General features: G+C 51.5%; 2 protein-coding genes across 4 annotated transcripts; one reads left to right on the plus strand and one right to left on the minus strand.

The window, feature by feature from the left end:
- Positions 1 to 816: 816 nt before the first annotated feature.
- Positions 817 to 17,625, plus strand: Stat6 (signal transducer and activator of transcription 6). Its single transcript, XM_055612023.1, has 22 exons — positions 817 to 1,030; positions 4,937 to 5,073; positions 5,464 to 5,602; positions 5,886 to 5,969; positions 8,236 to 8,374; positions 8,482 to 8,534; positions 8,691 to 8,839; positions 9,481 to 9,612; positions 9,725 to 9,913; positions 10,484 to 10,571; positions 10,706 to 10,828; positions 12,703 to 12,795; positions 13,088 to 13,294; positions 14,675 to 14,769; positions 14,856 to 14,992; positions 15,302 to 15,448; positions 15,645 to 15,708; positions 15,807 to 15,911; positions 16,081 to 16,164; positions 16,962 to 17,027; positions 17,105 to 17,233; positions 17,317 to 17,625. The coding sequence occupies exons 2-22, from the start codon at positions 4,958 to 4,960 to the stop codon at positions 17,504 to 17,506; spliced, it is 2,529 nt and encodes an 842-aa protein (XP_055467998.1). The 5' UTR covers positions 817 to 1,030; positions 4,937 to 4,957; the 3' UTR covers positions 17,507 to 17,625.
- Positions 17,626 to 18,309: 684 nt separating this feature from the next.
- Nab2 (NGFI-A binding protein 2) lies at positions 18,310 to 24,281 on the minus strand. Of its 3 annotated transcripts, XM_055612025.1 has the most exons (8): positions 23,869 to 23,917; positions 23,492 to 23,642; positions 21,634 to 22,507; positions 21,094 to 21,227; positions 20,734 to 20,785; positions 20,516 to 20,648; positions 20,116 to 20,307; positions 18,310 to 19,168 (listed from the first exon to the last, which is right to left on the minus strand). In XM_055612025.1, the coding sequence occupies exons 3-8, from the start codon at positions 22,489 to 22,491 to the stop codon at positions 19,059 to 19,061; spliced, it is 1,479 nt and encodes a 492-aa protein (XP_055468000.1). In that variant the 5' UTR covers positions 22,492 to 22,507; positions 23,492 to 23,642; positions 23,869 to 23,917; the 3' UTR covers positions 18,310 to 19,058. The 3 variants fall into 3 exon arrangements, with proteins under 3 accessions (XP_055468000.1, XP_055467999.1, XP_055468001.1); XM_055612024.1 differs by lacking the exon at positions 23,492 to 23,642 and having other exon boundaries at positions 23,869 to 24,281; XM_055612026.1 differs by lacking the exons at positions 20,116 to 20,307; positions 23,492 to 23,642 and having other exon boundaries at positions 23,869 to 24,281.
- Between the last annotated feature and the right edge of the window lie 309 nt (positions 24,282 to 24,590).

Consider the following 24,590-nt stretch of genomic DNA (forward strand, 5'->3'; position numbering starts at 1 on the left):
TGTGTGTGTGTGTGTGTGTGTGTGTGTGTGTGTGTGAGAGAGAGAGAGAGAGAGAGAGAGAGAGAGAGAGAGAAAAGGGAGAGAGGGGGAGGAGGAGGGAGGGAGGAGAGTGGGAGGGAGGAAAGGAGGAGAGAGAAAGAGAAAGTGGTCTTGTAGCTAGGGAAATTGTGCATATTTGTTTTGGGGTGTGTCTCAGTGTTTACCCCAGAAACAGAAACTTTGCCAAGGTCGCACAGCATATTCGCGTTCAAACTTGGCCCCTTATGAATCTTTCGGCAGCTCTCAGTGGCTATCACTGGGGTCTGAGGCATAGTACCCCAAACGGACTCCAGGAGTCTTCCAGAATTGAGTTAAGGTTCCCCACCCCCACTTCCTCCCTACAGCATCACGGGACCTCTAAGGCGTTCCCGCCTAGGAAGGAGGTGAACCTAGTTCTGCGGGGCCTCAGGCTCCCAGCTGCTTTTCAGGGTCCTCCACTGGAGGGGGCGCACAGCTCAGTGAGAGCAGATGCCCCAGAGCACAGTTCCTCGGGGCCCCATCCTCTGGCCCGGAGAAAGTTTACGGTTGGCATGCCTTTCCCGGCAATCGGGTGACTTTCCCGAGAAAAATGGATCACTACTAAGGGGGCGAGAGCAAGTGAGGGTCAGCCTCCCTCCAGCGTGGCTCGACGGAGCTCTATCCTTGCCCTCTCCACTACGCGCCTCCCCACCGTGCTCAGGAGGCATACATGTTCACCCCACTTTCTTCCTCTTCCTCCTCCAGCCCACTTTCTCTTCTCTGTGTCGTCAGAGCTCCAGGGAGGGACCTGGGCAGACAGAGAAGCCGGAAACAGCAGGCCGGGGCAGCCAGGGTTTACAGTGAAGAGGAAGGCCGGGGAGATGAGTGCGTGCGTACGTGCGTGTGTTGGTGAGCGTGTGTGTGCACAATGAATTTTTAGGGCCAGCCCAGAACCCGCTGGACAGAGCTACAGACCCATGGGGCCTGGCAGTGCCCGCTGAGCGAGGGAGAAGATAGCAGCGGGGCTGCCGAGGTGAGGGGATGTCTGCGGGTAGGGAAGGTGGGGGGCCTTTGACTAAATGTGGATTTTCGGGGCCTCGCAGGATCCTCCCCTGGGCGGGGCGGTTGGTCCCCTGAAAATCGTTTCAGCTGGTGTTAGTAGCTGATGGCACTGGATTTTGGCAGTTCACAACTTTGGAAGGACTCGGGTGGGTACAGGCCTCCACACTCCCCTCCCAACGCATCACGTCACTTTCCCCAACCCTCAGCCCTGCACCTCCTGGGACTCGGAAAGTCGCGGGGCAGAGGGGAAGGAGGGTCCTCTGGGTAGGGGGACGTGGCTGCCCCTCCCTAAGAAGTTGATATACTCCAGTCTCCCCCCCACCCTCCCACCCCAGGCCTGTCCAACTCCTAGCTGCTGCCCACTAAATGTTCCTGTTCAGGGTGTGGCTGGAGGGTGAGGAGACCCAGATGTAGACCTCATGGTGCCCCATAGGAGGGGGACTCCCCCGCCCCTACTGCTTGCTTTGCTGCCCTAAATGCTGAGATTTTCCCATGGGAGGGCGGCCGGCTGGGGGTTAACCCTCCTCGTGCTGGCCTGGCTCCACCTCCTCTCACCCTTTCCCGCCCCCATCGCCGCCGCCCTATACACACATTGGGCAACTCATGGAAGCCCTTGACTTTTGCTATTGGGGTCAGCGGATTCGGAATTCGGATACAGAGGGGATAGGACTTGAGCCACCAAGCTTAGGGAGAAGCTTCTGGGCTCACGGGCTTCCCCTGTGGCTAGGAGGGAGAGTCTGCCAGGGAACGCTGGCTCCGCCTCTTGCAGTGTGGCTCCACCTTCCCTCTCTAGGGACTGAACGCAACCGGTGTCAGTGTCCTGGCCCGACCTAGAGACGCAGCACCAGTTACCGGGTGTTCAGGGGAGAAATATGACTTCATGGTGTCTGGGGAGGGAGGAGGATGACACTTGAGTTACTCTGCAAGGAGATTTAGAGGAAATGGGAGTTTCTCGTGGCTTGGAGGTCCCCAGTCCCCAGTAGGGTAAGGATTGGGCCAAAGGTCTGGAATCTGAGCACTCCAGAGACTGGGAAGAAGAGGGAAAAGCATCATCCCTTGAATTTGAAAATAAGATGAACGTGACTCCTCCGGGTGCCCCACCCAGAGAGGTAGGCAGTTTTAGAGCGGAGACTGGCAGAAGACCCTGAGCAAGAGGTGAGGAGGACTGTGCCTTTGGGAGGAAGAGCGCAGGGAGTGGTAGAGAGAAAGGCAACATGGTTAGGGGAGGAATGCCCTTTAAAAGGGGCCTCCTTTTCTTGTACCTGGAAGGCCTCAAAAAGCAGGAGGACTCGGGGAGTTTCCATCCCATCCTCTTCTTCCTCCTCCTCTCTGAGAGAACGTTATGAGAAATGTGTACCGAGAGGCCCCATGGGAAACCACTGATCTACCCCAGGCCACTCTGAGGCCCCCGAGAAAGTATAGAGCTGCCTTTCTCCTACTTCTTTCTCCTTCTCTCCTTTTTTTTTTCTTCTCTTCCTCTGGCTTTTTTGCTGTCTATTGCCTCACTCTTGCAGGCTTTTCTCTCCAGGCTGCTCAATCCTGTTGTTTCTCTCATCTTCTTTCTTTTTCCTTCCCATCTCCTCCTGCCCTCTCTATTTTCTTTAAGTGATGAGATTGCTGAGCTGGAAGGGATGCTAACAGCACAGTGTAGTATCAACCGCTACACTGCAAAGATTCAGAGCCCAATTACCAGCTCCTTGCCCAATGGCCATGGACAAGTTAGATAACTTCCTGAGCTTTAGTGTATTCATCTAGGAAAAGGATAACTGCATATTAAAATAGGGTTGGAGAGATGGCTCAGTGGTTAGGAGCATTGGCTGTTTTCCCAAAGGAGCTGGGTTTCATTGCCACACACATGGCAGTTCACGACTGTTTATGACTCCAGTTCTAGATACACACATGCAGGCAAAACCATTAACATAAAATAATAATAATAAACTAAAAAATTGTTGTGAGGGGACAGGGATGTAGTTCAGGCATAGAGCATTATGTAGCATAGAGCATTATGTAGCATGCTCTGGGCTCTGCGCTCTGCACAGGAATACGCACACACACACAGAGTTGTAGGGTTCCAGTGAGCTAATGTATTGAGTAAGATATATCTATGGAATAGTACATAATAAATAGACATTACCACCGTTTGGTGAGTTTTGCAGCGTTGGGCACTGAATTTAGAGCTCTACAGATGCTAGACAGGCAACTGCCTCTAAGGTGTCTTTCAAATTGCCTTACAGGGTCTTAGAATTTTGAAAGTTTTCAAGGGACACCTTTGGGGTCAGGGGACAGGGAGAGACAAAGTAGATGCAATGGGATCCTGCCTCCAAACTTGCCTTCCATAGTGACTGCAGCATTGCAACCCCTCCCCTCCTGTGGTTTTTCTCCTTGGGTTAGTCACCTGTAGTAAGCCACACCCTGAGGATATGAAATAGAAAATGCCAGAAAAAGCAATACATGAATTTTAAACAACTTTTATTACAGTATGTTGTATAATTTATTTTATTGTTGTTGTTAGTCTCTTTATGTACCCAATTTCTGTGTTCAACTTTGCATAGGAGAAAATACAATAGATGCAAGGGTGGGCTCTACAAGCTGTTTCAGGCCCTAGCCATAGTCCTGAGTATCCAAATTATGTCCTGAGTGTCATTAAAAACTAAAATTGCAAGGCAGGTGGTTCTCTGTGAGTTAGAGGTCAGCCTGGTCTACAAAGCAAGTCCAGGACAGCCAATGCTACACAGAGAAACCCTGTCTCAAAAGAACCAAACCAAACCAAACCAAACCAAACCAAAAGACTAAAATTTTAGTCAGCTGTGGTGGTGCCACAGACACCACCGCACTTGGAAAGTGGAGACAAGAGGATCAAGAGGCTGACCTGCTGTGGCAGCACACCCCTTAATCCCAGCATGCAGGAGGCAGGGGCAGGTTAATTTCCCTGAGTTTGAAGCCAGCCTGAGCTATGTAGGGAGTTTCTCTGAGGTGCTCAGAGTGCTTGTCTAGCACTCTGAGTTTGCTCACAGCACCACTGAAAATTAAAGTCATTTAGTGTTTTTAATGTTTAGAAGGAGCAAAGTTGGGTTGGAGAGATGGCTCAGAGGTTAAAGGCACTGGCTGCACTTCCAAGGGCCCGAGTTCAATTCCCAGAAATCACTTGGTGGCTTACAACCATCTATAGTGAGATCTGGTGCCTCTTCTGGCATCCAGGCAGAACACTGTATACATAATAAATAAAATATTTTTTAAAAGAAAAAAAAAAAAAAGAGCAAAGACTTGGTGGCATGTACCTGCAATTCTGCTACTTCAGAGGATGAGATGAAATGATGGATTTCTTGAGCTCAGGAGTTCAAGGGAGACATAGCATCTTAAGACAAAAAATTTAGTAGATGTCCTATTTAATCAGGCCTCTTTTCCATGATAAGATGATCAAAGTCTATGGAGCGCAGTCCTTATACCTGACTGGGTCCTGAGCTTCAGGGGCTATTGCCTGACGTCACTGAGCCTGCTCTTTCTCTTCTGCCTTGTGTCCTCCAGTCACCTCTCCCCCAGCCCCAGCTGTAGCACTTCAGCTTGCCCATGCCTACCTGCTACTGAAGGTGATGCCCTGTTTTGGGCATTGGCCAAGGAAGCTTGTGACTAAGGTGATGAGGGGGGAAAAACTGTCATGGAAGAACTGTGATACCCCACATCCTGACTCAGCTCTCTGGGACTTTAGCTGGGCCATGAGAAACTAGACAGAATTTAAAGCTATGAAAAGATTCGAGATTCTAGGCCCAGCAAGATGGAAGGAGGTTCTTGGGCAAGTCTATGGAGAGCTACGGCCACCCTGAAAGCTAGGCTGAGTTTCTCAGGGCCCTTTTTGAATGGCCTTGCTCTTCCTTCCCAGGCACCCAGCACACCCCAGATCATGTCTCTGTGGGGTCTGATTTCCAAGATGCCCCCAGAAAAACTGCAACGGCTCTATGTTGAGTTTCCCCAACACCTTCGGCATCTCCTGGCTGACTGGCTGGAGAGCCAGCCCTGGTGAGTCTCGCTGCTCTGTCCTCCCTTATGTATCTCCCCTCTTTTTAGAGCCCCTCCTACTGGTAGAATTCAGGGTCGAGGACTTGTGTATGTGATGGCCCAGACTTGGTACACCACACCTGTTGACGTGTAGACATTCCACCTCTTAGAAGGCGGAGACAAGAAGGAAAGTGAGGGCTGGAACAGCAGCCCCTCTTAAAAGCCAGCGAAGCAAGGAGCAGGAGGCATGGTGGCGGCTGCAAAGAACCATCCAGAGAGAAGGGAGAGGAGGGGAAAAAACAAAACAAAACAACAACAGCAAAAAACCAATAGGTTCCTTGATATAAGTTGAGACTTATAATCATTAAGGAAGCCCTGGACTGAGACATCCTTATCCCACTGTCCCCACAGGGAGTTCCTGGTTGGTGCAGATGCCTTCTGCTACAACATGGCTAGTGCCCTGCTTTCGGCCATGGTCCAGCGTCTTCAGGCCTCTGCAGGAGATCAGGGAAAAGGGAACCCCATCCTGCAACACATCAGCACCTTGGAGGTAGGGCAAGAGGTGAAAGGAAGAGGTTGGGGTGAGGTCAAGGGAGAGCCGGAGTGAGCCCTGGATACCCGAAGAAAATTGGCCTGGTGGTAGATGTTAAAAGCAAATGTTATTCCTGTGGTTAGGTGCTAGCTGCCATGCAAATCAGCTTTTAAAGTGTGGAAATGTATGAAATTTGAGAGTCTACAGTTACGATTATACATGAATGGGGGCAAGGAATTGGAGGAGGGAGTGGGGCATGAGTAAGGATGAAGCTAACTGCTGGTCACTTTCAATTTTATAGAGCATGTATCAGAGGGACCCCCTGAAGCTGGTGGCCACCATCAGACAGATACTTCAAGGGGAGAAAAAAGCTGTTATAGAAGAGGTACCGTGATACCCCAGTTCCCATTTGTTTTAGGGCTCTCCGGAGGAGCGGAACTTACAGAATGAATATATATGAAGATATTTATATATAGGATTTATTAGAATGACTTACTGGCTGTGGTTCAGTTAGTCCAACAATGGCTGTCTACCAAACAAGAAGTCAGCTGATCTTCAGTGTATGCTGAAATCCTGAAGAAGTAGGCTCTAAGGCCAGTGAAGAAATGGACTGGCTATGTAGATCAAGAGCAAACAGGCAAAGAGAGCAAGCTTCCTCCTTCCATGTCCTTTATAGGTTTCAGTTAGACTAAAGGTGGATCTTTCCATCTCAAAAGATCTGGATTAAAGGTTTATCTTTCCTAATCCCAGCACTCAGGAGGCAGAAGCAGGAGGATCTCTGAGTTCAAGGCCAGCCTGGCTACAGAGTGAGTTCCAGGACAGCCAGGGTTAGACCAAAAAGCCTTGTCTCAAAAACAAACAAACAAAAAAACAAACAAACAAACAAAAAAACAAAAAGGTGTATCTTTCCACCTCAAAGATCCAGAATAGATGTGGATCTTCCCATTTGAAATGATTTAATTAAGGAAAAAATAATCCCTCACAGCTGTGCCCAGCCATTTGGGTTTTAGTTAATTCCAGATATAGTCAAATTGACAACGCAGAAGAGCCATTACAGGTCCATATCTTGTCAGCTAGACACACAATCATACCTCCTTGGGTCATGCTTAATTTCCAAATGAAAACAACTAGGTCGTAATTACACCTAACATAATATAACATATTATATCCATGTACAATGGCAAACACATTATATACTTAAAATAAGTAGCAATGTCCCTTGAGGAACATTCTTTTAAGTATATCAAATTTAAATATCATAACCACTGATTATCTCTTAATTGAGATTGTAATACATTGAGGGAAGAAAACAAATATCTGTACAAACACATTTTTAACAAAATGTGACAGAAAAACTCATGTCAAGTATAATCCTCATTTCTGCAACTGTTCACATGACCTTAGTTGGTATTTATTTGTTTTTAATAATTTATTTCATATGGACTGGTGTTTTGTCTGCATATATGTCTGTGTAAGTGTATTGTTTCTCCTGAAACTGGAGTTACAGAAAGTTGTGATCTGCCGTGTGGGTGCTGGGAATTGAACCTGGGTCTTTTGGAAGAGCAACCAGTGCTCTTAATCACTGAGCCATCTCTTCTGTCCCTGGAAAAATGGTATTTATAATTATTTCCTCTACTGTCCACTCTTTATTTCCTTCACCTGAAGCAATCACCTCTGCAGGTCTTGGCTTTTTTTCCTGGAGGAATGCCTCATATCTTCACTACTAAAGGGTCTATGCCCTTCCTGGTCCTGCCTGGATTAGGTTGTTGTAGTTCCCACTGACTTTAATCACAGGACATGGCAGTACCAAGAGATGCCCTAAAGCAGCAGTCCTCAACTTGGGGGTCATGACCATTGGAAAACATGTATTTCCGATGTTCTTAGGAAATGAGACATTGGCTCAGTAACAAAATTACAGTTTTGAGGTAGCAATGAAAATAAATTTATGGTTGGGATTTCTAAGACCATCAGAAATATGTTCTCTGATGGTCACAACACACAGATTGGGAACTCTGCCCTAAAGCATCTCCTGACCTCCAGACATAATTTCTCTTACCTCCATTGTGGAGAAGCAATCCAACTTCCCCTTGGTAATCTGGATCAGTCATCCCTCTTAATGCTGTTATTCCTTTCTTAGCCTGATGGCTTAAAGGCATCAGAAGCCCAAAGTGGCTAGGGGAAGTCAGAGCTTCCAATACAATGGGGATGTTTGTCGTGGCTCCTAGCAGCCCCTCTGGAACCAAAACTTCTAGGTCAGCAGAACTTAATGTTTCAGGAACAGGAAGCAAGGGGTGAGTGTCCTTTCTACCTCTTGATTCCTGGACCTAAGGATACTAGCCCCAGCCATGAAAACCTAGGAAGAATTTAAACTCAAAACTCAGTGATCTAGACTGAGGATAACCAGAGGAAGTTCCTGAGGTTAGAGTGAGCCCCAAACCAAGTTTAGGAAGACTTCAGCTGAAATAAGGGCTAAGGAGCTAGTCCTGCCTGGAAAAAGACCTTATCCTAAGAGGTTCCGAAAGGTTTGGGAAAACTGCCAAAGGCTAAAGGGGACCAGTATAGTAAATGGTCCACACTTCTCTGTGGAGGGGTAGAGGTGGATCTAGAGGCATGGGCGGAGCAGCTCATCTCTTGGTATCTGCTTCTGGCAGTTCCGCCACCTGCCAGGGCCCTTCCATAGGAAGCAGGAAGAACTCAAGTTTACTACAGCCCTTGGAAGGCTCCAGCACCGAGTAAGGGAGACTCGTCTTCTCCGAGAATCTTTACAGCAAAGGACCAAGGCTGGACAAGGTGGGTCTAGGGCCTGGGCTCCAGAAGGTCTTGGGGAGGGTTTAGAAATTCTCTTTTTTAGACCTCTGCCACTCTTTTTATACTCCTGATTTCTGCCCTGCCCTCAGTGTCTCTGCACAGCTTGGTAGAAACTCCTGCCAATGGCCCTGGTCCAAATGAGGTGAGTAATGACTGAGTTCCAAATGAGTTGGAAGGATGCAGTTGACAGACACAGACTGCGGTGTGGGAAGGGATGGCAGGGTGGTGGGTCCTGCTCTCAGGGATCCCAGGGAGAAGGTAGTGTCTGGCCCCTGCTCAGGCTCCTTTCTACTTTTAGGACCTGGCTACCCTGCTGCAGGGAACTGTAGGGGACCTGGAGGCCACCCAGGCCCTGGTGCTGAAAAGGATTCAGATTTGGAAGCGGCAGCAGCAGCTGGCAGGGAATGGGACACCCTTTGAGGAGAGCCTGTCAGGGCTGCAGGAGCGGTGAGGACAGGGAGCTGGGGAGGGAGCTTGGCGGGGTGGGTGCCAGTGTCTCTGCAGGATGGTACATAGATATGAGGGGGAGGAAGCTAAGCATGATGGCTGTGAAGTAGGCCAGGATGCAGGAAGTAGTTCCTACAGCTGCCCATGTACATCATTCACAAATGTCTCAGTTGAGGGGTCAGAAGTAGAAAGTCACCGTTACTTCTCTCTTCAAGCCCAGGGGAATGAGGAGGCTGGATTGCTTGTTTTTAAGACATAGACTTATACTGTAAGATGTCCTAGAATTTACTATGTAAACCAGGCTGGCCTTGAACTCACTGCAACCCTCCTGCCTCAGCCTCCCAAGTGCTGGAATTATAGGTGTTAGTCCCCATTCCTGACTTCTTTTGGTGAGGACACTTTCCCCAAAGTACTTGGTGCCTCAAGTACTAGAAGGTGGGAAGAGGTGAGGTTCTCCACACGGAGTCTACAGTGAACTCCGAACCCAGAGCCAAGACAGATCCTAGAACCAGCCTGGTGCCTTGCAGCAACACCCAGTACCTACCCCGTGCCTGCTCACTCAATATCTTGTGCTCTCTCTGGGTTTGGGCTGAAGAAAACAGCCTGATATCCATGCTCCCTGACAACCATCCTGGCCCCAGGTGTGAAAGCCTGGTGGAAATTTATTCCCAGCTGCAGCAGGAGGTTGGGGCAGCCAGTGGGGAGCTTGACCCCAAGACCCGGGCATCGCTGATAAGCCGTCTGGACGATGTGCTGCAAGCCCTCGTGACCAGGTATATGCCACAAGACCCTGCTTGGCTGTAAGCAGACCCCAGAGAGCAACGGGGTTAGAATTTGTGAAGAGGAGATCCCAGCGCTAACCCTTGCCCACCCTCGTTCCTCCAGCTCTTTCCTGGTGGAGAAGCAGCCTCCCCAGGTTCTGAAAACACAGACAAAGTTCCAGGCTGGAGTCCGATTCCTGCTGGGTCTGCAGCTCCTGGGGACCTCAGCCAAGCCTCCCCTGGTCAGGGCTGACATGGTGACAGAGAAACAGGCCAGAGAATTAAGCCTGCCCCAAGGGCCTGGGGCTGGAGTGTAAGTGGAGGCTGGCTGTGGGTGGGAGGAGGTTGGGTGGGTGATGGGGTGGGAGGAGCTGCGGGCTGGCTTCATAAGGAGTAGGGTTTAGGAAAAGAGACCTGTGCAGAGTAGAGACACTGAACTCTGTTGACTAGTTAAGGCAGAAGAAGGGGAGGGATCTGTTCAAGATGGAAACTTTCTTCTTAAAAACCCGGAAGAGGGAGGCCAGCAAGATGGCCTGACGATATGACTTTGATTCCTAGAACTATGGAAAGGCAGGAGAGCTGACTCCCAAAAGCTATATCTTGACTGATATATGAACCCATTTTATCAGGCATATGTACAATAACAACAATAATAAAAATTTAAAACATAGGACAGTGTAGCTCAGTTATAAAAGGTGCTTAGCATGCCAGGGGCCTGGCTTCAGTACTAGCAGTATATGTAAATACACACAGAGAGGAGGAGAAATACAAGTAGGGACATGGGGAGCCAGGGCCAGCTACAGCAGTGGTCAGACCATTCCCCAGGGACCCAAGCTCCTCATCACAGATGAGCCTGCCTGCTCACACTCTGATGCCCCTACAGGGAGAGCACAGGGGAGATCATGAACAACACGGTGCCTCTGGAGAACAGTATCCCCGGAAACTGCTGCTCTGCCCTGTTCAAGAACCTGGTGAGAGGCTGTAGGACATTGGCGTCCTCAGACCTTGACTCTCATTGGAAGGGATGTTGAGGGCCCAGAGAGGAAGCCCTCAACACCTTTGATCTCTCATCCTTCCCTGCTCTCCCTTATCCTCATCCCCGCAGCTCCTGAAGAAAATCAAGCGCTGTGAGCGGAAGGGCACAGAGTCTGTCACCGAAGAGAAGTGTGCTGTGCTCTTCTCTACCAGCTTCACACTGGGCCCCAGCAAACTCCTCATCCAGCTGCAGGTGGGTGCTGACCCCAGCTCCACTGCAGACACATACTTGAGCCATGGATTCTCCTGACAGCCTCATATCCCATTTTTCTGGGATAATACAGTGGAGCCAGACAACTGACAGGGGCAAGACCTGGAGGGCAGGTCCATCCAGGGAACAGTGAGTGTAGCAACCAAGGTCTGCTGCTGTTCTGTTCTGTTTACTTTCTTTGAGGCAGGGTCTCATGATGTAGTCTATGCTGGCTTTAAACTGTTTTGCTTTAGCCAGGTGCAGTGGCGCATGCCTATAATCCCAGCACTCTGGGAGGCAGAGGTAGGCGGATCTCTACATGGAGTTCTACATGGTCTACAAAGTGAGTCCAGGGCTAAATGGAGAAACCCTGTGTTGAAGAAAAAGAGAGAAAAAAAAAAGACTTTTTTCCTTTAAATATTATGATCATCATTATGGGGGTGTGAATATGCACTTATGGAGGTCAGAGGACAACCCTTCCATTTTTATGTGGGTTCTGGAATCTAACTTGGGTCAGTAGGCTTGTGCCACAAATACTTTCTGCTACTGAGCCATCTTGCTGACCCTCAAACTCTTTTTCTCATTTTGTTCCTCTCTTCTCCTTTCCCATCTCCTCTAATTTCCTTCCCTCCCCTCCCCTGCTCTCCCCTTCTTCCCCTCTCCTCTCTCTTTAAAAGAGTCTTCTATAGCTCAGGCTGGGATTAAACTCAATATCTTGCCTCAGCCTCCTAAGTGCTAGGGATCATAGGCCTATATCACCAACACATCTCTCTAACTCCTGTTACATGCTTTATATGTATCAGGAGATCAGGGCACTGCTATAAATGACACACACACACACACACACACACACACACACACACTCATGAGCACACATGAAGAACTTTTTATAGAATAGGACCCTATTCCCAGTGATATGCAAGCAACACATGGTCTGATGGTTTTCTTTTAGTTAGGGTGACTGTTGCTCTGATAAAGACCAGGGCGAAAGCAACTTGGAGAGAAAAAGGTTTACTGCCTCTTACTGTTCCAGGTGACCTTCATCACTATGGAAAGTCAGGGCGGGGACTCAAGCAGAGCAGGGACTCAAGCAGGGCAGGCTCCTGGAGGCAGGAACAGAAACAGAGCCACAGAGGGTTGCTGCTTACTGGCTTATTCCTTATGGTTTGCTCAGCCTGCTTACATACACCGGGCCACCTGCCCAGGGATGGCACCACCCACAGTGAGCTAGGCCCTCCCACATCAGTCACTAGTTAAGATAATGCTCCACAGGCTTGCCTACAGGCAGTCTTGTGGAGGCTTTTTTTTTTTTTTTCCTCAAATGTGGTTCCCTCTTTTCAGATGATTCTTCTCAGATAACCCATTACTTGTTTCTAGATAACACTGTAAGATAAGTACTAAACCAGGCAAGGTGGCAGGGGCCTTTAATTCCAGCACTCAGGGGGCAGCGACAGGGAGATCTCTGCGACTTCAAGTCCAGTCTGGTCTACTGAAGGAGCTCCAGGACAGCCGGGGCTACACAGTGAAACCGTGTCTTAAAAAAAACAAAAACAAAACAATAAAAAGATAGGCACTATTAGTTACCTCAGTTCACAGATATGACATTGGGTTCTAGAATAAACTCAGTAGTTTGCCCAGGTCACATGGCTTCTAAGCATTGGAACTGGTGTTTGAGCCTGAAGCCAGGCTTCAGTAACTTTGTTACGCTGACTTGTAAGCAATTTGCTATCCCTGCACCCTCATTGCGCTTCACAGTGTCCAGAGATGTCCCACCAACCTTTAACTCTGTCATGTGAACTGATACGCTGGAGTAACACCCAGCTCTCAGAGGACACTTCTGACTCCACTAAGGAGAAACTTCTCCCCTCACCCCTCAGGCCCTGTCTCTGCCCTTAGTGGTCATCGTCCATGGCAACCAGGACAATAATGCCAAAGCCACCATTCTGTGGGACAATGCTTTCTCTGAGATGGTAAGAAAAGACCCACAGTGGGAGATACGGGCAAGGTGGGTTCTTATGTAGTAAGATGAGTGCTGCCCTGGCTGGTGGGTGGCAGGCATGTTCAAAGGCATGACAAGTCTTTCTTGTGGGCTTACTTTTGTGCTTCTTACCATGTGTCATACCATGGCACCACAGCTACTGAAAAATCACTGTTTGTGAGCCAGCTCAGAGAACAGTGTTACGAAGGGCACCTCAGAAAATCAGGAAGAACAAAAGCCACCGGAGAAAGACTGGCCATGCTCTCTCCCCTTCTTTTACCCAGGACCGTGTGCCCTTTGTGGTAGCTGAGCGAGTGCCCTGGGAAAAAATGTGTGAAACTCTGAATCTCAAGTTCATGGCTGAGGTGGGGACCAGCCGGGGACTGCTACCAGAACATTTCCTCTTCCTGGCCCAGAAGATTTTCAATGACAACAGCCTTAGCATGGAGGCCTTCCAGCACCGCTGTGTGTCCTGGTCACAGTTCAACAAGGTCATTCCCCTGCTCTTTCAATTTCCTTCTTTCTTCACCTTTGGGGCGCTCAAAACCACCCAGCCTCTGCTCAGGGATAGACTTCTAGGATCTTCACAACGCTCCATCATGTCCGGCCCAGAGAGAAAAACTCTTCCACTTTGTGACATTCTCTGGCACCCATCAGTTTTGGTCTGGAGGAACCTGACCTTTCTTTTTAGCAATGATTTGCATGATTATTCAGATTGTGTGCAAACAGAGCTCTGATTTAAAACAAAAACAAAAAACTGACTTTGACACCTCAGAAAAAGCAGTCTATTGCAAAATTTGGGTGAAGTCACACAAGACCACATGGGTCAGGAAGGCTGCCAGCGCTGGTGCTCAGGGTGCTTACCACATACAGGCACTGTTTCACACTTGTGTGTGCTACCTCCCATGATCCCTTCTGACACGCCTTTCAGCTTGCTGTCACTTGTATCTGTTTCATAGATGACAAGCCTGTACTTAGAGAAGTTCTATAGTTTGTCCAAGGTACCCCCGCAAGGTGGCACCCACTCAGGTAGAAACCCAGATATCTTTTTGTCTTCTGACACAGGGCTTGCTCTGTAGTTCAGGCTGTCTTCAAACTCACTGTATAGCTCAGGCTGGCCTTGACTTCAAGATCCTCCAGCCTCAGTCTCCTTGGTACTCAAATTTACAGGAATGAGCCACCATGCACAACAGGAGCCCTGTATCTCTGACTTTTTAGCTATTGTATTTTTTGATCTCCAAAATGAGATGGCTCAGGACTGAATCAGTTACAAGAACAGGGAAAGGAGAGCTTATGTGTTTGCCCCTGGTGGCCGTCATGCACAGCCACCAAATCAGCACTAAGGACACCTCTCATGAGCCTTGCCCTGGCTCCCACTTTAGGTCTTTCCTCTTTCAAACAAAGAAGCAAAATGGCCTGTGGGGGAGAAGATCATGTGACCGGAGAATGTGTTACTGAAAAGACAGGACAGCAGGACAGTTGGCTTCCTCTGGAATGGACCTTTGTCCGGCCCCACTGAGGACAGGGTTTAGCACCGTGATTATGAGGGGCTCCCACGATAGACTGCTGACTTAAATTTCATTCTGTCCTTCACTAGCAGTGTGGACCCAAGGAGGTGAATACCTTTCTGGGCGTCATTGTTATGATTGTTATGTTATCCCCAGAGAGATCAAATAAATTTAAATAAAGAAAGAAAATAAATCAAATAAAAAAATAGACTGAAGGAGCCCAGTGTGGCCACAGTAAGTGGTTGCTGTTGCTAGGCCTTAGGCCCACTTTGGTCCTCAACCTTTGACTCTCATACTCTTATAAGCCTTGTGCTTGCTCTGGCTCTCCTTCCCCACTCACTTCTGCACTCCTCCACTCTTCAGGAGATCCTGTTGGGCCGCGGCTTCACTTTTTGGCAGTGGTTTGATGGTGTCTTGGACCTCACTAAACGGTGTCTCCGGAGCTACTGGTCAGATCGGTGAGTACCTGCCCCAGGAGGCCAGACACCTGTACCATCCAGTCCACACACAGACCCACACCGTGCCTTCTCCTTTCCTCTGGCAGGCTGATCATTGGCTTTATTAGCAAGCAATATGTCACTAGCCTCCTCCTCAATGAGCCAGATGGAACCTTCCTCCTCCGCTTTAGCGACTCTGAAATTGGGGGCATCACCATTGCCCATGTCATCCGGGGTCAGGATGGTGAGTCACCACAGCCAGCCCTCTGACTCTGTGCTGTGATCTCTTGGGTTTCTGGGGGAAAGAAATGCCCTGGCTATCCTTGATGTCCAACTGATCTTCAGTAAGTTCTTCCTTAGGTCTGACTTCTCATCTTCTATGACTTAACCTTCCACTTCCATGGTAATGGAGACTACTGGGTCTCTTTCATGCAAGACTTCTACCCTAGGCCTTCTCTCACTTGCCCTGGTGGATTGAGAAGGGGTCTTGCAGTGGGAATGGGTAAAGAGAAGTTTGTACAGAGGAGACTTTAGGGTCTCGTTCCTCTTGTAGGCTCCCCACAGATAGAGAACATCCAGCCATTTTCTGCCAAAGACCTATCCATTCGCTCGCTGGGGGACCGGATCCGGGATCTTGCTCAGCTGAAAAACCTCTACCCCAAGAAACCTAAGGATGAGGCTTTCCGGAGCCACTATAAGCGTGAGCAGGCAGCTCTGACTCCTCCTGCCACCCGCTTTCTCCCTGTCCCAACTGTACCCCTCTTTCTGCCTGCTGTGTGTTGTCCCTGTCCTCCCTCCCATCTTTGTAGCCCCACCTCCACTGCCTGGGGACCTTCCTCCTTGCTGTCTCCTTGACAGTGGGATACTCCACAGTTCTCCTTTCCTTTCCACCACAGCTGAACAGATGGGGAAGGACGGAAGGGGTTATGTCTCAACTACTATCAAGATGACTGTAGAAAGGTGAGTGGGATGGTCAGTGCTTGGAGACTGGAGGCTGGCACTAGTCTGCAGGAAGGAGTGTCCTTTGTCAGTCACGTGTGCTTGTTTTTCCCCTTCAGGGACCAGCCTCTTCCTACTCCAGAGCCCCAGATGCCTGTCATGGTGCCCCCTTATGATATTGGAATGGCCACTGATACCTCCATGCAGCTCAGCTCAGATATGGTGTAAGGAGCTTGAGAGACAGGGAGGGGACTGGCGTGTGCTGGGAGGGCCTTCAACATAGCCTGCTGAGAGAGCTGGACTTTCAGACTGAGGTGGAAAATTTCCTTTCTTGGAGGCAAGGTGTATAGTTACCAGGGGGAAGGGTGATACAGAGTCTGCTTTCTTTCCCAGGTATCCTTCACAGTCTCATTCCATCCACCCATTTCAAAGCCTTCCCTTAGAAGAGCCAATCAGTGTGCTGCCAGCCTTTCAGGAGTAAGTAAGCAGGATGAGGTGAGGCTTGTCCTGTCACAAGCCATGGGGAGGAGGCCGTATGTAGGAGAGGCAGCACAGGCTGACCCCAATCCTCTACATGCTTGTGGGGGTGATGTCTGAGACTCAGGTGGCCAGCCTTTGAGTTCCAGCTGGGCTGACTTTATATAGGTTACCTAGCCCCCGATGACGATGATAATAATAATAGTATTCTCTAGTGCACAAGCTTATTGTGAAGATTATATGGGTTCATAATGTGTGTAGGTCTGAGCTGAGCGCTTAGAGCAAACACTGTTAGCATAGTCTCTCTGGCCTGTGAAATTGATGGGAACTTATTTGCTGTATTGTAGTGCTGGGGGCTGAGCTCAGGGCTAAGGACTGATCACGTGCCAAGTATGGCTCTATCACAGAGCTACATCCCAGCAGTGCAATGAGTCTTATTTGTTAATCTTTTTCCTCCTCAAAGTGGCCTAGATCTTTATCTTCCCTAAGCACCACTCACTTGTTCCATCAGCTTAGGCAAGGGTTTAGCTGTCTTCTGGGAGTTGATGTGGGCGGGTCTATGAAACAGAACATAGTTCAGACTAAAGAAACATTGGAAATTGGACATGGAGACACACACACAATGCACATACCATTCTACAAGGGGAGAAATCTGGTCTCAGAACACAAAAGTGGCTTTCCAAGGGAAGCCAGGCAGTGAGATGCTCCTCAGTCAGGACTGCCTGGCAGCTTGATTTCTGACTCATATCTTGACTTTGCAATATCTCCTTCTGCCTGCTTTTCCTTCCTGCTTCCAGGCCTCACCTGCAAATGCCCCCCAACATGAGCCAGATAAACCTGCCCTTTGACCAGCGTCACCCCCAGTAAGTGACAATGCCCCTACTGGCCACCCTCTCTGTCCTTTCCACTGCTTCTAATTCTCTGTTGTGATCTCTGGCAGGGGCCTGATGCAGTGCCAGTCCCAGGAGCACTCTGTGTCTAGCTCAGACCCCTTGCTCTGCTCAGATGTGACCATGGCGGAAGACAGCTGCCTAACTCAACCTGTGGGAGCGTTCCCCCAGAGTACCTGGTGAGTGGCAGCTTGGGAGTGAGAGCTCCCAAATGGGAAATGGGAGTTGTGTCTACTCCACTACTTCACCCTCCTCCTTGCAGGGTTGGTGAAGACATGTTCCCTCCTCTGCTGCCTCCCACTGAGCAGGACCTCACCAAGCTTCTCCTGGAGGGCCAAGCAGAAGCAGGAGGAGCGTCCTTGGGAGCCCAGCCCCTCCTGCAACCATCTCCTTACGGGCAATCTGGGATGTCAATGTCCCATCTGGACCTAAGGACCAACCCTAGCTGGTGATGCCAGCTGGAGAAGTATAGAGCCAGAGGATCTTCTGCCTCTACGGACCTGCTCTGGACCTGCTCATGCAGGCGCCTCTCCTCTCCCTGGTCAGGAGGAAAAGAAATGGCTGGACGAATGCATGGTGTATGAAATAATTGTGCTCTGTCCTTCCTGCCATACCAGGGCCCCCTTTTCCAGCGCTGGGGTCAGTGGGATGTTCAGGCTCTAATGTGATAACAGTCCCCTGCATGCCTATACCACACACACAAACACACACACACACACACCAGGCTGTGCAGGAGGGGGACTGTTCAAGCAGAGGTTAGGACACCCGTGGCTCCTGTGTTAAGCCAGGGCCTGGAACACACATGTAGAAACATGACTGTGCCATGGATAGAAGGCATAAACCTAGGGCATTGAAGCAGGAGTTCAGAAGCCTCTGGGTGGGAGTAAAAGGGAGGGCTGTAGGTATATGGTTACTGGTATGGATTTTGCCCAGGTTTTTAATTTTTCTCCAAATTCTTGCCAAAAATAGGCACTGTGACCATTGAGACTTTGTTACAAGAGCTAAGCTTCTTTGTGTGTAGCTGTGCCAATATTCACCTGAGACACATTAACCTACAGATGTCACCTATTCACTGTATGACGACACAGACCATGTGTCTGCACTTTGGCCTGTGCAACCTCACTATCAGAGCCTGAGGACTGAGGGACACAGACATCACTGTGTCAATTCCCTGGGTCTTGGGGGCCCCACTGGCTCTCTCTCCTGTATCTTTCTGTCCACTGCCAGCTGGTGTCCACTCTCATGTGCCATGCAGTCTCGTTTTCCCTTACCGGGGAGAGGGGATCATGGATCCTAAGCCATAAAATAAATTTTATTCCAAAATAACAAAATAAATAATCTACTGTACACAATCTGAAAAGAAAGACACTCTAAGTGGTCGACAGGTGCTGCAGTCCTGCTGGCCGGCCTGAGGAGACCCAGGGTCCAACCCAGGCCTCTAAGGGGCTGATGGAGGGAACTGCGGGCCACCCTCACACACAGTGAAGAGAGAACTGCCGGGAGGCGGGTGATGAGAATGGGTGGGCAAACTGCAGCACTTGTTAAAGAAACAAACTAGAAGCACAAAAAACAAAAAAACAAAACAAAAAAACGAGAATGGGAATGGGGAGGGGAGACCTAGTTTTCCCAGGCCCCGCAGTCTCAGAGCAAATGGTTTTACTGTAAGCGGCTAGACCTTCCTGGGGAAGTTCATTCCCTACATCCGTCCAGCTGTTCACACCACTGGTGGCCACCAGGAGAATGGGTGTGTGCAGAATGAGGGAAGAGAGCCCCACAGGCTAGAGGCAAAGTCCATGCCCCTGAGCCGGGTGAGGGTGCACCCTGCACCCCCTCCTATGTCCTCTGGCCAGGTCTCTGCTTGTTATTGCTTGAAGCCCCACAGTACTATGTCCATGGAGCAGATAGAGGCAGAAGGGCAGCAGAAGGACCCTTCTACAGTGGAGACAGGAGTGCAAGGACGGAGAATGTGGGGGCCTGGGTCTTGCATCTGAGACACCCTCATGCTCACTGCCGGCTGGCCTCTGCCTCCACTTTGACGCTGCTCCTGCGACCCTCCACCAATGCTGGGTGAGGTCCTGGGGCCGGGCATCGGTCCATTAAGCCTTCCTCGAATTCTGTAGGAAAGAGATGTAGGTTGGTTAGAACACTGGGATGCAGGCTGTGCAGAAACGCTGCCCTGAGTGGGGCCAGGCACAGAAAAATGTAAAGACAGCTCCATTTATTGACTTACTGCCTCCTGCCCACTGTGTATGGGGCTCCATACCCAAGTGTATGCAGTTCTCCCTCCTATTTTGGTTGTGTGTAGCTCTCTGTCTCTGTGTGTCTCTCCCTTTCTCTATCTCCCCGCCTCTGCTCTGCTGGAATTTCTGGTTCTGTCAGGAGCTGCGGGGGCCGCTTGGCTCTGACCTCTCCCCCTCCCTCTTGCCAGGCCCAGCCACCCCCCATTCATCTCTGGCCTCCTCTCAGGCCTCAAGCTCCCTACAAGTGCCCCTCTACCAGATTTTGGTAGCCAAATCAGGGGAAACACAGGAAGCTAGACTCCCAGCTCCTCCCTCAAGAAAAGCCCCCCCCTCCAGTCCCCGCCCCCACTTCCCTCCCACGCACAGTTTAAAAATACCAAGCCAGGGTTGGTGGCTTTGTCTGCTGCGTCACTCTCAGCCCAGCGGCTGCCCTGGTCCTCTGCCGGCCCACTCTTTCCCTATCCACACACGAAGTGCCCAGCTTGGGGCTCCTAGGCTTCCAAGCTGGGGAACCCCAACCCCACAACTCCCAGCGACTCCACCCCCATGCATGAGGCAGTTCTAGTCAGGCTTCCTTTACTGCTCACTCTCCTGCTCACCTTCACCCCTAATTTTGTTGTCTACTCCATGGTCCAAGAACCCCATCTGGGTCAGACCCTCCCCACTGGTAACACAGCAGTAACTTGTCCCTGCTAGCTATAGCCCCTTCTACTGTTCTGATAGCTGTATCCCTCTTCTTCCCTCTGGTCCTAGAAAATGAGGACCCACATGTGGGCCTGAGTAGGTAGGGTGTTTAGGGACAGCACTGCTGGCTGCCTCACCTGCGAGAGGCGGCTTCGCAGGCACACAGGGGCTGAGGCGGCCCACGCGATCATGGGAGACGAGGCGGGCGAGCCGCAGCCCCTCATCCATCAGTGTCTGCTGCAGGATGTGGCGGCTCCATAGCCCATGGGCTGGCAATGCCAGGGGCAGGTCAGCAGGGGGCGGCGTCAGCCTTGGGCACGACCCCACAGCTGTGGGCATGGGCACTGGTCAGGTCAGGGGCTGCCGCCAACGGTACCCACCCAAAACCAACAGTCATTCCCATAGGCTCCTGTGCCCCCATCCAGCCAGGCCTCCCAACCCTGTTCCAGGCAGTTGACTCCCGGCTCATTCCTGTAACCCACCCACCCACTCCCACCTTCTCCCAAAGCAGAGGAAAGTACAATAATGAACACTTACCCTGCAAGTGGCCATCGAGGCTCTCCCCAGACAGACTGGCACTGTCCTCCTCTAGGCTGGGGCGGTATGGGGGTACGTAGGACTCAGGGCCTGAAGGAGGCTGCTGGATCTCAGTGTGGCTCTGTTCTCCAACCTGTGGGTGCCCAACACTGGGAAATGAGAACCTAGCAAGGCAAGTGGTTGGTGCAGGCTGTCCTTCCCTGCCCCCAAAACCATACCTCTTGTTTCAGTTTCTTCAGTGGTGGGCCTCCTAATTCTTCAGAGTGAAGCCTACAGAAAAAGAAAACAAGGAAGGCAGGGTAAGGGAAGGCCCCAGAATGCACAGGGCACACAATCTGGCCAGGAAACATGCATTACTTCAAAACTCCACACAGAAGGTGTCTGGATAGGAATCTCAAGTCCAATCATCACCGTGGGGGGTTGGGAGTAAAGAGCAAGCCTCAGACAAGTTGACTTGGCAAGAGGAAGACATGTAGGTGGGCGGGAAGCCGGCCTAGAGCTGCCTGAGCCCCAAGTGGGGAGTCCTTAGCAGGATCCCAACCCAAGGCAGCCCTGGAGAAGTGGGTGGGGGTTCTCACCTGGATCCCTTCAAGGAGGAAAGATAGGTGCTCTCTCGGGCAACTTGGCGGGACAGTGAGAAGAGTTCTACCCTTCGCAGTAAAAGCGTGTTGTCCCTCATGCAGAACTGGGCAGCAGCTTCATTGATGGTCAGCTGTGGCAAGAAGACAGCCAAAGTGAATTTCCGACTCTCCCACTGCTTTGGCCCTTCACCACCAAGAGAAGCCCCTTCCAAAGGATGCACACTCTAAATAACACCCAGAAACTTCCCAACGTTAGAAGAGACGTAGGGGCTCCTAGCGTAGTGTCCCTATCAAGGCCTCCTCTGTTCCTAGGAGGATGTGAGCAGCACAGGGCTGAACACTTGGGCTCATTACTATCTCAGCTTCCCCTTTAGTTGACACAGGTAAAGCAGCAGCTGGGGCTAGATGTGTGTGGGAATTTGGGTGGCCAAGGATACAATGGTAAAGAGCTGGAAAATGCAAGAATGCAAGAATTCTCAGAGGCAAATGGATTGAGCCGCAGGAGTTAAGGGCAGTCCTGAGGACCCAGGTCTTCACCTCATGCAAGCTGAGTTGCTTGCCCTCCCGCCGTTTGGAATCCAAGCGGCCATAGATGACGCTGTACTTTCGGATCTCTTCTTCCTTTTGGCTGTCATTATCATCCATCTCAAAGATGTGGCCCACACTCCGTGCCAGCTTCTTATTCAGCTTCAACAAGGATGTGACCTCCCCAGCATCACCCCTGGGGAAACTCCGGAAGATCCTTTCCACACTCTCCACAACCATTCGGACCATCTCTGGCTCCAGGCGGTCTGGACCACCCCCAGTTCCAGCTGCAGCCACCCCCCCAGCCCCAACTCCCTCAGGGACTCCTCCCCCTGCAGGTGGGGAGAAAGGGGGAGACCCAGCCTCCTCTTCTCCTCCTGCTCCAACATCAGACTCTGGAGTGCTCTGGCCTGGCCAGCTCCGGGGATCCCCTGCCCCAGGTCCTCCAGATAGTGGTGATAGCTTCTCTCCAAGTTCAAGGGGACTCTTGGGGCTGAAACTTCGGGCACTGCCCGCCTTCTCTCCTGGGCTGCCATGCCCATTGCTCATGCTCCCTTTCCGAGTTCCCGCCGTCTCAGAGATCTTGAAAAGTGGGATGCTGGAGACAGGTACAGCAGGCACGGGTTGGCTGAAGAGCCCAGGGTTGGTGGCCCATTCTCTCAGAGCCTTCTGTAGACGTCGGACATGGAGTGGTTTGGTGGCCATGCCCACAAGTGCCATGATTTCCAGGAACTCCTCCTCACCCGCCTCACACAGCTGCTGCACATCATCCCCTCCCTGCTGGATGAAGGTCTCGTAGTAGGAAAGGAGGTTGGCACGCTGCAGGACCCGATATAGCTGCAGCTCACCCAGTGTTCGAGGCAGTGCCATGGCTGGGGCACTGGCCCTGAGAAGAGAGAGGCAGTGAGTCCAAGTGCCCCTGCTGGGTGCCAACCCACACCAACAATTGTCCTCTCTTTCCTCCCTCCTCCCCCCTTCTCTCTTGAATGCTTTCTCTGCCCAGTGCACAAGGCTGAGCACACTGAGAACACACTGCTCACAGGCACAGCCATGTCCTTGCCGTCCCATCCCCAGAAACACAGAAGGCAAGCTGCCCTACACAGCTATCTGACAAACTCTCACCTCAGCTTTTGCTTTCATCTTTCTGGTCTGGGGCAGCACAATTTTGAGCATTGAGGCCTACTAGCACTTCTCTGAAATGGCTAGACCCACTCCCTGCCCTCCCTCCCCCAAATTACAGTCCGTACCACTTGCCCTAAACACTCAGCAGCCTTTAACACTACTTAACGTAGCATTCCATATTGAAGTTAACTTAGAATGCTAGGGCTACTGCTGGCCGCTTTACTCCTTGCCCAGGTAGCTGAGAGGCAGGGGTGCAGCCTCTCCCTTGGCCAGTGTACCTAGTGGACCCGTGTTCCTCTGCTCTCAGCTTTCTGGGATTAGGAACACCAGATTCCGAGAATCTGCTCCAACTTTCCAGGCTGCCCAGGACCCTTCAGTTGTTCCCTCCCTTTGTGTGGTCTTTCCCTCTATTCAGGAGACCCCTCTCTAACTCGAGCAATGGGGGAGGGAAGCCTCGTTTGTTCTGCTCTGGAGCCATACTTCCCACACACTCCCACAGAGGCAGCGTCTGTGGGCGAAAGCCGCCTGGGGGCTCCCGCCTACTCCCCTCTTCCTTATTTTCCACCCTTATCTTCGAAGAGGGGTGCGGGAGCAGCTGATGGCATCTTGAGGAAGGGGCTGCACCCGGGAACTACCCCTCCCAGGGCTGTGGACGGTGATTTAATGAGAAGAGAGACCTGAGCACACCCCCTTCAAGGCCGGAAGATGCTCCCTCAACTCAAAGGGAACCACCTTCTCCCGGACTTACGGATGGTGCGCTGCCTGCTAATGACACACTGAGCCAGCCAAGAAAGCGCCCCTGCCCCCGTACTGTTGACAAAGCAAGCTCTGGACCATTTCCTGGCGCTCAGGGACTTTCTTTGCTCACGTGCCAGGTCATGCCCACTGAGTAAATAAACCTGGAATGGAAAGCAAAGCACTACTCTATCATATCCAGGTTCATCGGGTCTTTGTTCGCTCCCAGGGTCCCCTAATTCGAATACTCGCCCCCCTTTCCGTCAGTCTCCACCTCCCACCCCCGTTCTGCTTCCCCGAGTCCTCTTTTCGACCTCTACCCTCCGGACCCCGTTCCGGAGTCCAGCTCCACCTATCTCCACTCCCTGCCACCTCCTTTTGCCCACTAACTTGAGTCTGGGTTGCGGGGTCCGGCGGGTGTTATCCCCTCTGTCGGGCGGCTGCTCCGCTGTGGGAGAGGGCGCTCTGTGCATGGACGGCCGGAGAGCACCCGTGCCTCCCCTCGCCGCGCCCGGTCCCTGCTGCGCGTTGCGCTTTGCCTGGCGCGCGCGGCCCTGGTCCACCGCTGTCCAGGCTCCGTCCCTCCCTCCACGTCTTCTTTCTCGGAGCCTCCGCGCCTCTGTCTGTGCCTCTGCCCCCACCTCCTCGGCTGCGCTTGCCGCCTCTCCGCGCCTCCTCCCCCGCAGGACGCACAGGGAGCTAGGCCCCGCGCGGCGCTGGCTGCCGGGCTGGCTGGAGGAGGGCGTGGGCAGAACCGGGGGCTGGGACCGGAGGCGGGGGGTGGCAACCCAGGCCTCTGAGCCTCCGAGAGGCTGCCGCCGAGACTGAGAGGAGGAGACTTGGGGGTGTGTGCGGGGGGTGTAGAGCAGGAGGCGGAGGCGGGGACTCAAGAGTCGGGTGCCGACTTGGGGACCGAGGTGACGGAGGCCTGGCTGTGGAGGGGGAGCTTGGGGACCCAACGGGCGGGGCAGGTCGCTCCTTGCTGCCCACGCCGGATGCACAGCCGGCCCTCTCTGCGCCCACGTACCCACGTGAGCACCCCGCCGGCTACATTCCTACTCCCTGCACCACTCCTACCCCTGGGAGCCGAGAACGCAGTTTCACAAGTATGC

The sequence above is a fragment of the Psammomys obesus genome, unplaced genomic scaffold (genome assembly GCF_907164565.1).
Source record: "Psammomys obesus unplaced genomic scaffold, mPsaObe1.curated_primary_1811, whole genome shotgun sequence".
NCBI lineage: Eukaryota > Metazoa > Chordata > Mammalia > Rodentia > Muridae > Psammomys > Psammomys obesus.

Excerpts from the sequence above, each read along its gene's own strand:
- Stat6 (XM_055612023.1), top strand. The coding sequence starts at position 4,958 with ATGTCTCTGTGGGGTCTGATTTCCAAGATGCCCCCAGAAAAACTGCAA. Across the intron at positions 8,535-8,690 it reads ATGGCCCTGGTCCAAATGAG|GACCTGGCTACCCTGCTGCA; the intron begins GTGAGTAATGAC and ends TTCTACTTTTAG. Across the intron at positions 17,234-17,316 it reads GCGTTCCCCCAGAGTACCTG|GGTTGGTGAAGACATGTTCC; the intron begins GTGAGTGGCAGC and ends TCCTCCTTGCAG.
- Nab2 (XM_055612024.1), bottom strand. The coding sequence starts at position 23,951 with ATGCACAGAGCGCCCTCTCCCACAGCGGAGCAGCCGCCCGACAGAGGG. Across the intron at positions 20,649-20,733 it reads TGAAGAAACTGAAACAAGAG|GTTGGAGAACAGAGCCACAC; the intron begins GTATGGTTTTGG and ends GGGCACCCACAG. Across the intron at positions 20,308-20,515 it reads CCTCGATGGCCACTTGCAGG|CTGTGGGGTCGTGCCCAAGG; the intron begins GTAAGTGTTCAT and ends CCATGCCCACAG.